We start from the raw sequence: 16,081 nt of genomic DNA, 5'->3' as shown, positions 1-16,081 counted from the left end.
TAAGGAGGTGAACTTGCTTGACAATCTTGATTGTGGGATTTTTTTGCCCACTTATAAAGGAAAAATGTCTTGTAATAAAAAAAGCATAATGATGAACAATTATGCCACTTGCATAAAACATTGTGTATTTACACTCAGAGTTAAATGATATTCATCTATATATAATATCCTAGTGTATATATTCATTTACTTAAAAACCATTTGTCTATGTTCGTCGCATTATACTGAACTCCTTCCTAACTGCTTATTCTCTCTATCTTCTCCACCTTGCTAGCATGGATGAAAGATCATCCATGATCACCTGGACAATTGGTGATCTGAAACTTGAACGAGAGGTTCAACTTAGAGATGGAAAGTTCCTCCTTAGTTCATATTTCTTGCAAAGTCTACTACCACCTCACAGACAATTTCAAACATTGAATGCACTAATACAGTATGGATCTGAAGTCACCCTTGTTGAAACACCATCTCATTTTGATATGGAGGGCCATCAACATTTCATTCTTGATGCCTCTTTATCAAAAAGATATACTATGGTGCATACAGAGAAGGAAACCAATGATGTAAAAGACTCAAAGGATACAAAATTATTGAATGCAAGCGCTTTCTATGCTGAAGCTATCAAGATACCAACCCAAGGAGGCTTGTACACAAATTTGGAAAAACAACAGGACAATTATATTGTCCTCGATAGCAGCAACGGTGATGAGAAACTGTCAAAAAAGGTAAAAAGTGTGGAGGATTGGATATTATCCTTTTCAACATCTCACTGATTGAAAGACTTAATGAAACAATCTCATGGGCCTGTGAAAGTGGAAGAACTACCTAGAGAATACAACAGGAATCTTGTGTTTGAACTTCCATCAACTTTTGGCAAATGTAAGTCAATGAGTGGCATGGAGCAAAAATTTGATGGACATACATGGACGCGGCCCCAAACAACCAACATGTCCATTGTGTGTCCAGTTCGGATGAGTTACTATTTGGGCTCCTTGGAATGTCATAGAAATGTTTGTCAGTTTACTATTTAAACAATAAAGAATTCAATATTGCATATTTTCATGGGTATTTAGATAAACCAATAGGAAAAGGTTACCTTGCTCAGGAAGACGGGACAAAGATTACATGTCATTACTGCGGCAAGGTTTTCACTTGTGAAGCAATATGCATCTCACGTCGCCATATAAAAAATTCGAGGATTAGTCCAAAAGTGTTGAATATTGACAAGTCTAGTGGTCCTCAAAAAATTCAAATGCTTGTGGATCGTCTAGTTCTGATGGATTCACGCATTCTTGACAAGGGACATTCTATGGGAGATGCAGAACTTCAAAACTTTCTAGAAGAGATGATGCCGCTTGTGCAAAACCAAAGGTAAGGATACATCATTTTTGTTAGTATTTATCAGTATAGTACCTAAAATTCTTTTTTCTAATGCATAACAGATTAAAGAGTATCATTGCTTCAAAAAAACAACAAGGGTCAGTGGTAGTGGGAGATGGATTTGACAATATTCTCTTACTGAAGAAAAAATGTTTGTTCCCATTTTTTCATGGGAGTCGTTTCCTTGGCCAAGGAGGACTTCATGATAAATGTTTTTTTTTAAGATATCCACCAAAGGTCTTGGTTCAGGAACTGATTTAATAAGACGCATGGATCATTCTGGTCAACGAGATCTGCATAATGCTTGGGTCCGTGTTGACGGATGGTCAACCATGTCATGCTCAGTTTATGACCCAAGGTGATAAATTTCTAGATGTATATAAAAGTGATAATTTAATAATTGAGTAATATGTCTTACCATGCATACTTTCTACCTCAGCATGAAGAGCTTGATGGTTATTGCAATATGTGAGACCAAGGAGGAAGATACAAAGTCACAAATATTATTTTGGAAAAGTCTCAATTCTGTTATGGTTGAGAATGGATATTCAATTGCAAATTTCATTGGGTTTATGGCAGATGAGGCAAGTGCCAATTGGAATGCTATTCGAGCAATCTACAATGGAGGAGCAGACAATGTAATGGATGGTCGTGAAAGATCATGCTTGTTCCATTGGGAGCAAAGTCTCCAAAACAAAACAAGAGCACTCATTCCAAATGAAAAACAAATGGAGCATACTTCTTTGTGTGAAAATTTGCGAGCAAGTAAGACTTTCTTGGAAGCACAAATGCACGCTAGGTCAATAAAGAGATGGTGGTATAAGAATGGTGTTCCAATAGAGAATCTGGTGCCTTCGAAAAATTGGTTCTCTTGGTGGGAAGATAGAATCTCACATTGGGGGGGCATTTCCATAAATGTGAGTTTTTTTTTGGGTATAAATCTCACAATTATGTAGTAGATATTGTGAACGAATGTTGTGAACTAATGTTTCTAATCTTTTAGGATGATTTGAGTCCTTGGGATTGTGCTGCTATCCCTACAACAAACTTATCAGAGAGTATACATGCAAGTTGGCTTTCTGGAGAGGGAGGAAAAAAAAAAGATCACATTGTATGATGCTTGTGTTACAGATGTCATCAACTCCTATCTTCAATGTGCAAAGCAATTGGGATACTTGACTCGACGATACATAGGTAGTGGACCAGACATAGACTCTCTCTTGAATAGAGCACGAACAAGGTTGACTCCAACCCCGGCTATAGTGACTTGTGTGCCTCATGGAATGAATGATAATGAAACTAACTTCCAAGACCCAATTTTACATGGTGACAAAGAATCGGTGCAAAGAAAGAAGAGGTCAAACCTTGGCAATAGCTCACACCGACCAGGGTATATCATGGAGTCATGGGATCGCTGCAAACGCGGACGACCACGAAAAATTACCTTCACAAATATGAACAATGTGACTGTGGATAACTCAGCTAGATTGCAGGAAAATTTTATCAAAGCGGAAGGACCAACTTACAATGAAAGTACAAAATATCATAGCATGGGTAATAAAGATGGTGATGGTGGTGGTGTGGATAGTGCAGCTCAAATTTGGGAAGAGGATATACACAGGTCAATGTGGGTCCTTAGGTGCATGCCAATTCATTGTCATAGAAAATTCTTTGGAAGAGAAAAAGGAAAAAAATGTATGAATGTAATTGAGAGTCAAAGTCCTGGGTTGGTCGCACCATCATTTTGGTCGGAGCGCACATACGATGGAAAAACATTTTCTCAATGGATGTGGTTTTGTAACCACAATGTTGAACACACTTGGAATGTTGACAAACAAGTCAACCACAAGCCAGATACACCTACAACATGGCCAATTCAGCTTGGTACCATGATTTCAAAGGAGGAGTATGCAGGCCTTTCAAAGGTAGGTTTTCAACTACGGTGTGTAATAGTGCCAAGAAAGGGTGAATGTATAACCCCTCCTCCATCATGCAAGAGGAGTAAAAATGGAGGCATGGAATCTCAAAAGAAGCTAAAAAGTGCTTGGATGCAGTTGAGAGTCTAAGTGCAACATTGATAGAGGAAAAAGAAATGGTGGCACACAATCGTATGGTTTTTCGTCTTCTTAGTGGTGAATGCTATGATGTTCATATACGAGAAGATCCTACATGTACTTGTTTGGATTTTGAAAAGAAGGAGAAAGATAAGAAGGCATTTCTAGCCTGTAAGAATCTTTACTATGTTTATATATACGTCCTGGGTTTGGAGCGCAATCAACACATGGCAATGCATCCACCACTGCTCTCTAAGAAAGATTTAGCCTTCATACTTTCTCAGCCTTGTCTTCTAAGTCCAGTTTCAAGATAGTGAATAGCTATTCAATCTCAAACAGATGCTCAAAGTTTTGTGCACTCAACTCTTATAGTTTAGTAGTAATTTATCCCAACGAAACTTAGTATTTTGGCAACTTGGATTTCCCTACTAATTACCGAATTGCATTGTAAATTCTATTTTGGTGTAACTTTTTTGTGAAACCCATTATGGTATCCGGTGAAATTGTCCACATTGACAGGTCCATGTGTTGGGCATATGGTTTAGTGGTGGTTTATTTCACTACAAAGTGTTTTGACATTTTATTTCTCTATTAATTATTGGATCATATTTATAAATCATGTTTTATTCCTATTACTAATTAAAATAAATTTTATACATGTATTGAAGGATTCTTTGTATTTGTGGGCTTACTAGCAAGAATGGTTCTATCTTGAACCATTAATGTTGGGTATTATATCCATATTTTGTGGTTAGTGTTTTCTAAAATAGCTTACACTAAGTGGTGAAAAGCTCATTATATATGATGAAATATGCAAAATCTCTAACTAGGGATTATAAGGGTCGAAATCACAAGCTCGCAAGTTTATAACCTCCAACAAAACTCCTCCAAGGCTCACACTCATGGCCAACTTCAACAGATGGCGTTCCTATGTTGTCAACAGTTCATCCCGCCATGCACCCTCCTGATGGCGCTTCCTTGTGCTCTTGACGGCCACGTAATACCGCCCCCTCCTCAGCTCCTTCCGACCTGCTCTCTCATGTAGTCGGCAACCCACTCACTGCTCTGCCTTCTGCACTCAAGCCCTTCTCCTATACATCGTTGGCTCCCCAACGGCCTGCTTCTCTTTGGTTTTGGCGGCCAACCCCTCCAACTTGGTCCTCATGAGTGGTGCCACCTCTGTTGACCCCCTCATCCTCTCCTGCAACCGATTGGAGGTAACCATGATGCAGTTTCCCTACTGTCTATAGCCAACCACCTGACCCTCTTATGCCTGCTATTGGATGTGGCAGCCTGCCATTCCCTTCTAGCCTTCCCCCGGCTTGCTCACGGCCCTTGGCCCTCAATCATGGCCTCACCTCATGTGGTCCTCCACACCTGCAGACCTCAGCGCTCCTAGCTCTCCTCCTCTATTGCGCTCTCCCGAGCTGGACGCCCCCCTCATGCAAACCTCCAAGTCCCCCCGCTTTCCTTCAAGCAGCCCGCCTTTGTGGCGCCTCAACAGGTAGTCCTTCCTCTCCCGGCCTCACCAAGCAACTGCATGCTACCTGATATGGCACCCTTGTCATGCCATCTTCCAAGTGGTGGCGCTTTCCTTCAATCAGCCCACCACCTGCATCAACTGCAGCTCCTTGTTTTTATTTTTTATTAATAGCTTTAAAAAGCTTTGGGTTTGGCCCCCTTTCACACGTTAAAAGTTACCGATCCAACAAAGCTTTGATTCCAATTTGATCACCAAAGAGATTCCCCTAAATAGTGACAGCCGCGGTCGACCATCCATGTATAGCTTTGCATCCCTTAGCACGATGATATGTGCTCTTGCACAAAGGTTAACATGGCTGCAAAATAACACATGTATCTCCACATAGACAACATCGGGGCATCGAGATACCCGACGACAAAGTGATGACTACCAAGACCATCACAATCTTCGATCCCGGTGAACTTGTCCACCGAGTTGGCACACACGCCGTTAAGCTTTCGGCTAGTAGAGCTCCAAAAAACCATGAGTTGACCTGTTAATGACCACATCTAGTATACACATCACTGTGAGACCTGCTCCAAAATGCATTTGAGACCTATCAAAGTCTGATACCATCATCCTACCTGATGCCATATTTTTGCTGCTGGCTTCTCCCTCTGTCGACACAAACTCGGTGCACCATCTTTGCCCACCCCACGTTGAGCATTCATGCTCAACCATAGCATTATTTAGGTAAAATATTACTGCATAGAGAGAATGATATAAAATAGCTACATAGACTCACTACAAGAGGTTGTGTGCTCTTGTGACGCTGTTAGCGACGGAAATACACAAGGTTTTTATAACCCCCGGTGTCGCTACGAGCGTCGCTAATTGCGCCTCTATAAACGTCGCTATATAGCGACGCTCATAGCGACGGTTATAGCGATATTTACACAGAAGACTATAGCGACGCTCATAGCGACGCTACAAAGCCATAAATAGCGACGGTTATAGCGACGCCCGAGAGAATTTTTTTTTGGGTGAAAGGGCATTGAATGCCCTGCCACCCATCAACCATATTGTACTTGATTCACTTTTAAAAAAAAGTGCAAGGGTAGATAATAGACCCAAAATAGTCACCCACAAGACGCATTGTTTGCAAAATTGACAAGCGTAAAATTGACAATTGTACACATCATAGGCAAAATGAATTGATTGGCAAATGTAATAATGACAATTGTACAACATCATAGGCATAAAGATTGATTGGCAAAATGAACTGCGGTGAAAAATGTAATAATATACATGGTTCAAAAAGACGTATAAAATCCGTCTCATGATACATAAGCTATGAGAAACCCTAAACTAATGCTATCTAGCTACGGCTAAATTGACGTCGTTTAGTCAGACGTCTCATCGCGTTCAAGCGGCGTATCTGTCGGATTCTGCAAAAAAAGACAAGAAGACAGCTTTCAGTAAGTATAAACATATAACGACAGTTATAAAACAATACAAAAAATAGAAAAGAGTAAACCCAAATACTAACCATGCCGCTGCGAGAACTGAGAATGTCCATCAGGGCGTTTAAGCCCTTCCTGCCTACGTACTCGCGCTCGTACGGTGTGGGATCACGTCCTGTCATCGACGACTGTCAAAACATACAAAGATTTCATTATGTTAGAATTAAAAAACTCATAAACCCTAAACTATCGAACATAAAGAGCAATGCGAAAACACTTACAAAATCGGCCTCAAATGATGCCCATCCACCGCTCCCCAAGTGGTGCGAGCTCCCTGCCTCTACTCGCGCTCTGGCTGCATCCTTTTGTTGCTTTCACTTGTCGGGATTCTCGCGCGCTGCTTTCTTCGCATTCTTCCAATCTTCTTTGGCCAGCCAATCTGGCCTGTTCCACCCATTCTTGATTGCTTTTTGCACTTCGGAACGCTTGTGTTTGCAGTATTCGCGCATTCGAATCTTCATCAGGTCTTCATTGAAGCGCTGATCCCGTGTTCAAACGGGAAACTCATCATGAAGTATGCTGATGACTCTGTTTTTAAAATCACTTGGTACTTCAGTCCATTTGTTTAGTATGTAGTGTCTAAACAGCTGAGAGCAAAGACCACGCATGCGCGAGATTACCTTCTTGCCATCATCATCCATGATGATGCTGCCGCTGAAGTCGACGGAGTAAGACAAGCCCTCTAGCCGATGACGTGTGAACCTGGGTGTCCCGGCAGGGGTCTCTAGCGGTGTGTCGATGGGGGTACGGACGTCAGGTGTCTCCACCGGCGTCTGGGCCCCGAAGCGAGGAGTGTCGAGTGGGGTGGCTCCTGGCGGAGTAGGTAGAGGTGTGTAGCTTCTAGGAACAGTCAGCCGTGAAAAACCTAGCGTAGATGGCGATGCTGTGGCTGGTGTGGTGGCGGGCAAAGAAGGGGAGGGTAAAGAGCCTCGTTCGACACGAGACGGTGTGGAGGCATCGGTGGCGGAATCCCCACAACAATCGCCACCGCCACCACTAGAGCGCCGGTGTCTAGACGAGTGTGAAGCTCGTCTCGTTGACGCCGAAGCTTCGGAGCGCGCCGAATGCTCCGAAAGAGAGGGAGATGCGGATGGAGTAGGAACGCGCGATGATGTGCCAGAGCGATGACGCTCCACGTACCACTGTCTCTGCTGCGGTGACAAAGAAGAAAGAAACTCCTCATCATCCATAACTGCATTAAACACACGAATATTTAAACTTAATATTGAATGAATAGAGTAGACAATGACGCAAAGACCATTATATACAATGACGTAATGACGCATATAAATACAATGACGCAATGAATTGAGTGATAGAAGAGGCAAGTCGAAAACTCAGAATTTTCAATCAAAAGATGTGAGCGCGAGTAGAAAAGAGCGTTATACACCATGGAAGGTACTTAGAGAGCCAGAGCTTTTACAACACGAAGCAAAATTGTTCAAATACAATATTTGTGGCTTTAAGAGATCTCTCTCTCATCCTCGCATAGCTCAGCATAACTTCCTATATCTATATAGAGCTCTCCGTTTAAACACATATCCTCTGTTTCATTTTGTAGCTCCTCTGCATGCACCCCATATAGAGTAGTAGCATCTTGATGCTCGTCTGGCACCACCGTAGCGGCTTCTGATTGAGCATCTTCTCTGATCTCCTCCATTGATGCCGTTGTGATTGGCACATGGTAGCCTTCATATTTCCTTGCACTACGAGGGGCTACCTCTATGACGTACCACCAGTTTGATGTAGAATTTGTAGGATGAAATATTACCTGCCAGAGCCACATAACTTACATGAGAGCTTTCAAGCACATAGCTTGTAAAAGGGGGATGTTAACTATTTACATACTTACTTGTTCACAATGCTCAGGTAGTACGAAAGTGTCTCTTAGGTCAGTCCATTTCTTAGTAGAATCCACCTCAAGAAAACCAGACTCTCCTCTACGCACAGTAGCGTTGCGACCCTCCATGATTATCTTGAACCATTGCATGTCGAACAAGTCGACAAAAAATCCTCTGTAATCGATCCTCAAAATCTCTTGCAGCGTGCCGAAGTAAGTGAGTTCCGCCACCACAGGATCTGCATCAGAGGAACGTCGTCGACTAGACTATTCAAATTTTACCATGATTCCACAATCTTGAGTAAAACGCTTTTTGTCGATTCGTTCCACCCTAAAATGTGGACCTTTACACCATGCTGCTGTGTATGACTTATACTACAACGAACAAAGATTATGAGTGGCTGTTCAAACGTGTAGAAATAAAGTCACTAGCTAGTCGTACATTGCAAACTTACCTTGGTAGCGCAACCCCGAGAGTACTCCCACTCTTCCTCAGTCACTTCGTCACCGCATTGTTGTGCGCTTTTCAATTGGTTGTGCAACCATCTTAAGCTCATGAAGGTTGGTAGGCTCTCCAGAACCGTCGGATAGTGCATCGGTGGTCGTCTCCCCTGTCTCCACTCGATTCGTGCCCTTTGTCGCTCTTGCTTTGCATCCTCATATTGTGAAATCCACTTTTGCATCACTGGATTGTGAAGCATGCAAAATCGGTTGATTTTAGCCTCTAGATATTCCGTCATCTTCTTCTCAACACCGAGATTGCACATGACAATCCCAAATATGCGCTCATCATCTATGGTTCGCCATAGCGTGTCCCGGGCTTTATCAAATCCGTCTAGCCACTCTCCAATGTACACTAGGGACTCTGATACCAACCAACCTTCTGCCATGCTACCCTCCGGACGTGCCTTTTGACGCACATATCCCTTAAGCGTTTTCATGAAACGTTCTAAGAAGAACATACATCTGGAATGAACTGTGCCAGCTATTTCCACCTCATCAACTATGTGAACAAGAAGATGCATTCCGTCGTCCTGTGTGTCGGCTCATATCCACCACCTCTATGCCAATCCACAATTGTTGTAGCTCTTCCAATAGTGGATGAAGATACACATCCATATTCCCCACTTTATATCGCCCTGGCACAATCAAGCTTAGCCATAGGTGCCCCTTCTTCGTAGTCAACCACGGGGGAATGTTGTAGTTGACGATGACAACGGGCCATACACTGTAAGATGTTGATCTTTGACCAAATGGATTTACGCCATCCATAGCCAGGCCTAAGCACAAATTTCAAGCTTCCCTGGCAAAATCCGACCATGTTCCATCTATATGTTTCCAGGCTGCGCAATCTGCAGGAATTCGTAGCACACCATCCGAAGATTTATTCTCCTCATGCCATGATGCTAGGGTGGCCATGGACTTACATTCAAAGAAATGCTTGATGCGAGGAAGTAGAGGAAAATGTCGCAAAACCTTTTGTGGAATTTTTGTCCCGTGGAGATCTACTCGATATCTTTCGGAATCACATTTCCGACACTTCTCCATGTCTATGTATTCCCCTCTGAAAAGAATGCAGTCATTAGGACAAGCGTGGATAGAATTGTAATCCATCCCCAAGTTTCGCAAAATCTTTCTTGCTTTATCTCGGGAATCTGGCATCACATTGTCAGCTGGTAGTATGTGCTCTTTCATCAATCTACACAACATAAAAATACGATACAGTCGTGTAAAAATCTATCAGATCATTATACATTTAGAGTTTTATTAAAGTAAACTAATTGTAATAGATCACCTGAAAAGCGCTGTGACGCTAGTGTCACTCCATCCAAACTTTGCCTGCATGTTGAGAAGAACCAGGAGTGCTTTCAATCTAGACATACGTGCTCCATTATACAATGGCGTATCGGCTTCACTTTTCATATCATCATAGATAAGCCTTTCTGAATCCATGATCGTCTCGATCATTTCATCAATCTCGGGCTCAAACATTGCCTCGTTGGGAATGTGCTCTGCATGATCATCCCCCGAGCTGTCAAAGGCTACATCTTGTGGCCTCACATATGCTGCTTGACCAAAGCGCCTGCGAACATGTCTATTGGGTTGCAAGATTGCTGCTTGTTGGCCAGCGTCAGAGTCCGACGAGTTATAATTGGCAACAACTCGATCTATAATAGATGGATCGAACTCCCCAAATTCGCGAACGTGCTGCAAAGAAACACGTCTTGTCCGTCGCACAGCATGCTTGCATTGAATACAAGGACATAAGACCCTCGTTGAGAGATAGGTGTTTCGGTTGGACGGTCCCACATCCTCGTCACTATCCATAATGAGGATAAAAATCTTATAACCTGGACAACAAATTTAATATTCTATTGGTATTCTTCGTCTTATCTCTCTCTCTCTCTCTCTCTCTCTCTCTCTCTCTCTCTTTACCTCACATTCTCTAGTCATGTCCAATCCCCTCACACCTCGGTCTAGAGGTGGACGGAGATCAGAACCACCGGGTTATAATCTCGTCTTTATTGGTCAATACCTATATTTGTGGGTACAAGAAATCTACAGACCCACGTCTACATGATACTGCATGTAGTGGACAAAACCCCTTTGCCTCTTCTCTAGCTGTAGCACTTCACAACATCTTAACATCTTTTCACAGTAGATCTTTTCACTGTTCGTCTAACTCTAAACCCTAAACCGTAAGTAATTCTTGCGTGGACTCGATCTAACGTAAATAAGCGTAAATCTAAATAAACGTAAATCTAACTAAAAATAAACCTAAATTTAATTTAACGTAAGTCTACATCTAACCTAATCTTTAACGTCTTTTGGGATAGTTTCCTACGACGTTAAAACTCTCTTCTTCTTGTGTGTGTGTGTGTGTGTGTGTGTGGGTAAACCTAAATAAACCTAAGTCTAATCTAATATAACATAAATCTAAATCTAACGTAAATTATGTTATATTAAAAACAAAGAACTAAACTAACAGGGATTATAAGAACCTTTAAACTGATTTAACACATAATTTTTCACATAACTCGGCAAGAGTTGGCATTCTCATCACTAAAGATATGAGAGTTAACTTCCGGCGGTGACGCTGCCTCATCTCCATCCACATCTGACGACAGCAATTGGCCCTGTAGACCGTTCTTGCTCTTGTTACTAACTTTGAAGTTGTTGTTGAATGACTAGAGGTTGTCTAGATGGTCATTGTGTTGGGGATGTAGTGACTCTTGCCGCCCTGAAGATCCACCTTCTTCCCTATCTTCTGAAGACATTTCACCAGTACTTTTGGATCGACGGAGCCCAACATGAGTGAAGGCAGCAATACCCTATATTCCATTGAGGGCTTTCTTCACCCGCTTCATGCAGGCATCGCAGTCTATGGAAGCCTAAATCTAATCTAATATAACGTAAATCTAAATCTAGCGTAAATAAACGTAAATCTAGTTAAAAATAAACCTAAATCTAATCTAATTTAACTTAAATAAACCTAAATCTAATTTAACGTAAGTCTACATCTAACCTAATCTTTAACGTTTTTTAAGATAGTTTCCTACGATGTTATAACTCTCTTCTTCTTGTGTGTGTGCGCGTGTGTGGATGTGTGTGCCAATAAAAAGAGATAAATGGTATAACCTTTCTATCACCCATGCCAAGTATGATAGATTGATTATGCCATTTTCCTCTTGAATAATAGGTCTTGAGTTCAACTCCTCGTCGGCTAGATCTTTAGGTCTTTTAATTTTAATTAGTTTCCTACGACGTTAAATTAGTTTCTCTCTCTTTCTCTCTCAATGTGTGTGCGTTTTTTTGGATCCTATGCATGTTTTCTCTGTTTTTTCCTCTCTCAATGTGTGCGTTTTTTGTTTATGCATGTTCTCTCTCTCTTTTCCTCTCTCAATGCGTGCGTTTTTTGTTTATGCATGCTCTCTCTCTCTTTTCCTCTCTCAATGTGTGTGTGCATTCTTTGTTTATGTATGTGTGTGCGCGTTTTTTTTTATGTTTGTACTCTCTCTCTCTCTCTCTCTCTCTCTCTCTCAAAAACACTTTGTGTGTGTGTATGTGTGTGTGAGAGAGGGAGAGAGAAAGAGGGGAAGGGAACATGAGAATGAGGAGAGGGAAGGAGCATACCTGGCTCTCCTTCTTCTCCTCGTGTGTGTGTGTGTGTGTGTGTGTGTAGAAGAAAAAGAGAGAGAGAGAGAGAGAGAGAGAGAGAGAGGGAGAGAGTTACCTGCTCCTTGCTTGAGGGCGCCGAAAAACTCAGATCTGAGATCTGAGTTTTTGGGTGTGCTCGGTTATTTTTTTAGCCCAGCCGGCGTCGCTATGAGCGTCGTAAATTTACAAATAAATTTGCGACGCTCATAGTGACGCCGGGAATTTTTTTTTTTAGCGTCGCTAATATGAATAGCCTCTTGTAGTGACTGCATAAGAAAAATGATATAGTGGCTATATAGATAGGATGGAGATAGAGAGAAAATCATATGCCACTGCATCACCCGCCAGGGTCAAATGGAAAGCTCACAACTTCCCCAATCATAGTGTAGGCTCCACCTGCATCAAAAACAAAACTATGGCCGTGTCCATCCACCTGTAAAACATGCATATCCAAGCCTTCCTTTGCACTTGTAGGCCAATAAACTCGCCACCCCTCCAGCTCTTTATAGCACGAGCTCTTTATAGCACGGAGCCTTGTCACCCTGCATACATAATCCTTCCATCCAACCATAAGCATACTTTCGAATACTTGAAGCACCGGTACCACAAACAACTATCATGTCACCTATTAGAGAACCCTCCATAATATAGTCTTCTTCAAAAAATCCCATAAAGACACCTGTAAAGCAACCTCCCACAATACATGTATCCATAGCATCCCATAAAATAGCAAAACCCTGCAATTTGCCTCCACTTGCTGCATAGCCAAGCAAACATGTTCCCTTTGCAAACATGTATCCAAACCCTCTGTTAACGGCTCTAAGACCACCTTTTCATATTCAAGAGCATGACCTTCTCAAGCTTCAACCTGTTCTTCAAATACCTCACCAACTGCAAGATTGGTGGCACCTCTCTTGTTGTATGGAGCCTCACTCTCATAGGCTGCACCTGTATCAGTTTCCATAGAGTCATCTACCGGAGCTAGCTCTCCACGACCACACACAAACTCCGAAACTTCAAAGCACACCTCTACATGCTCACCAAGGCAAGGTTGCCCCACCCCCTGCATAGACAAATCACTTCGACATACCCCTGTTTCTGCTTCTAGCTCCTGCAAGTCATCCTCAGAAACTTGTTCTCCAATCAAACTGGATGCACAATCAAACCATATTCTAGGAATATCCTCCAACAGGGACTCACCATCACACGACATTTGATAGGGCTGCTCGACTGGCAGATTCACACAAGGTGAAGCACTATACTTCTCTTCAACCTTTAGCTGGTTGGCAGGCAACTCACATACATTGTTCATCACTTCATCCACATAAAAAACATCATAAGTTTCATACCTACAATACATGGATTCTCTCTCTGTGTCCAAACTGCTGCTAGAGCTACAAGAACTTTCGGACTCCTCTTTTGAACTTGCCAATTCTTGTACCACTGCTACCTTCCTTATTTCTAGTTCTGGAACCAACACTTCGTCTTCAAGGCCTTTTGTCCCCTCGTCCTCTTGAGGAAGCAGACTGGGTGGCACCCTGAACATACCTCGCTGCACCTTTTGAGACCTGGTTAGCACTTCTTCTACCTCCTCTAGCCTGGCATTAGCTTCACGTGCTTTGATCACATTCATATCAATAAAAAAAGGAGCTTTTACCTCTTGATGCTCCTCAATCTGTTTGGGCCTAGGTCCACTGGCTACCGTGATTGTCGACTGTAGCAATCTTGCCTCCATCTTCTTCTTCATCTTTTAACTCTTTGCTCTGGCGACTTGGACAGCTTCATCAAAGGTCCTTGGATCTTCATAAATCACTCTCTCACAAACATAAGGATGCAAGCATGATAGAAACTTTTCCCGCTTAAAATATCCCACATTTGTTGCTTGGATAGTAGCTGCAAAATCCCCCCAATAAGCTTCAAATTTATCAACAAAAGCATCAAAATTTGCACTTACTTCCTACTGCAAGCCTTTGATCTTTGCATCTGCTTCCGAAGTCGACACCACCTTTTGATATCTTTGTAGAAAGTGCTCTCGAAATCCGATCCAAGTCTGCTTGTGTGCATCTTCTAAGCCATCGAACCAAACTTTTGCTTTTTCTCGCAACACCAAAGGTAGAGTCTGGAGCTTTGCTTCATCACCTGGCATCAGCAATACTACGAGCATAAATAGCTCAAAATATGCAATCCAATCGTCTGCATCTTCATCTCCTTTGAACACTGGACCAAACTCCTGCTTCATCTTGACTCATGAACACTTTGTTAGGAAGCAATCAGTGGATCCTCAGTGGGGGCACCACAAGATGGAAAGGAGGAAATGGGAACAACACCCGACACACAATATGCCTGCCTCTCTATAGCCCAAGGTTCGTTTGACACCCCTATCCACACAGATTCACACACACACACACACTTTTTGCAAACTTCCAATGAACAGGCTCACCTACTAGCATTCCCAGATATACACACTCACACAGGGAGGCGACACATGCCTCGAACACACACAAAAAACTCACTCAATCATTCTCTCTCTCCCTCTCTGCACACAAATATACACAAAACCCAGAGCCAACGCTACCACAGGCGTACTAGGGCACAAGACGATATAGACAAGAAGTAATAAGTGGACATAGACAACACAAAAATAACCCGGCAATGATTGCTATCCTTGCTTCAAAACAACCTCAATACACAATCTTCGAGGGACACAACTCTTGAACCTTTTTTGCCACCTGTTGAACAACCACTGAAGCCCTCGTTGGCTTCTTCTTGTCCAAAGCTCCTCAATTGATTCCCCTCTTCATGCATAGGCAGCCCCTTGCTCGTCTTTACTCACAGATGGTGGTCCCCTTCAAGCTTCCTGCAGCCCCTTCATCCCCTTTTGCAGATGGCGGCTTTCCTCGACTTGCTCAGCTTCTCCTCTCAACGCTACAGACCCTTGCACTCGGCTCCATCCAGCATGCAGCTCTCGGCCTTGCACTTCACCTTGACCGTTTCCCACCTGTAGCGCCCTCCTCTCGCATGCCTTGCAGCTCCATTTTCAGCCCTTCCAATTTCTGCAGCCGGCACCCCTGCAATTGGCGAGCCCCCTTAGCACGGCCTCTGTCATTTTTGCAGCTCCTCGTGACTCCAATCACCGCCACCACTGGTGGCATCCCTTGCTCATAGCCATGCCCTTCTGTCGACGGCCCACCACCTCTTGGTTCCTCCCTTCAAGGCCCGCCCTTTTCACTCCCTTGCATGGCCAGCCCCCTGGCGGCCCTTAAGCACCCGCTTGCCCTCGTTCTCCCCTTCAGCAGCGCCCTCCCCTGTATAACGGGCTGCCGCCCTGATAGGTCCCCAACTGGTCCCCCAAAACCATGTTATTGGCCACCCCTCCCGTGCCACTCTCCCTGCAGTAGCCTTCCTCCTTTCAGGCGACCTGGCAGCCCTCTCCTTCTTGATGGCTTCTGGCGGCCCCTCAATCCCTACACAGATCACTGGCCTGCCCTCCTCTTGGATAACGGGCTGCCTCCCCTCCAGATGCTCGCCCTCATTGTTTCCTTCTTGTCAGTGGCGGCCCTGCTTTGCCCTTGGTCACGGCCTGGCTTGGCTCCTTCAGTTCTCCCCATGCAGCCCAACAGATGCCGCACCTCCTCGTTGATCCCTGGCCAGCCCCACCTCTTTT

The 16,081-nt window shown here is 43.3% G+C and overlaps 2 protein-coding genes across 2 annotated transcripts; both read right to left on the bottom strand.

The window, feature by feature from the left end:
- Nucleotides 1-6,174: 6,174 nt before the first annotated feature.
- LOC147465074 (uncharacterized) lies at nt 6,175-13,211 on the bottom strand. Its single transcript, XM_086528796.1, has 4 exons — nt 12,997-13,211; nt 6,641-7,565; nt 6,446-6,547; nt 6,175-6,344 (listed from the first exon to the last, which is right to left on the bottom strand). Exons 1-2 carry the CDS (start codon nt 13,209-13,211, stop codon nt 6,911-6,913), a joined length of 870 nt encoding a protein of 289 aa, XP_086384922.1. The 3' UTR covers nt 6,175-6,344; nt 6,446-6,547; nt 6,641-6,910.
- On the bottom strand, nt 12,512-13,841 carry LOC147465073 (uncharacterized). Its single transcript, XM_086510882.1, has one exon. The coding sequence runs from the start codon at nt 13,775-13,777 to the stop codon at nt 13,274-13,276; it is 504 nt and encodes a 167-aa protein (XP_086367008.1). The 5' UTR covers nt 13,778-13,841; the 3' UTR covers nt 12,512-13,273.
- Nucleotides 13,842-16,081: the final 2,240 nt, after the last annotated feature.

Source organism: Adiantum capillus-veneris, chromosome 1, assembly GCF_014529385.1.
Source record: "Adiantum capillus-veneris isolate H3 chromosome 1, ASM1452938v2, whole genome shotgun sequence".
In the NCBI taxonomy this organism is placed as follows: domain Eukaryota; kingdom Viridiplantae; phylum Streptophyta; class Polypodiopsida; order Polypodiales; family Pteridaceae; genus Adiantum; species Adiantum capillus-veneris.
The sequence above is the reverse complement of the archived record's forward strand: the minus strand, read 5'-3'. Positions and strand labels throughout refer to the sequence as shown.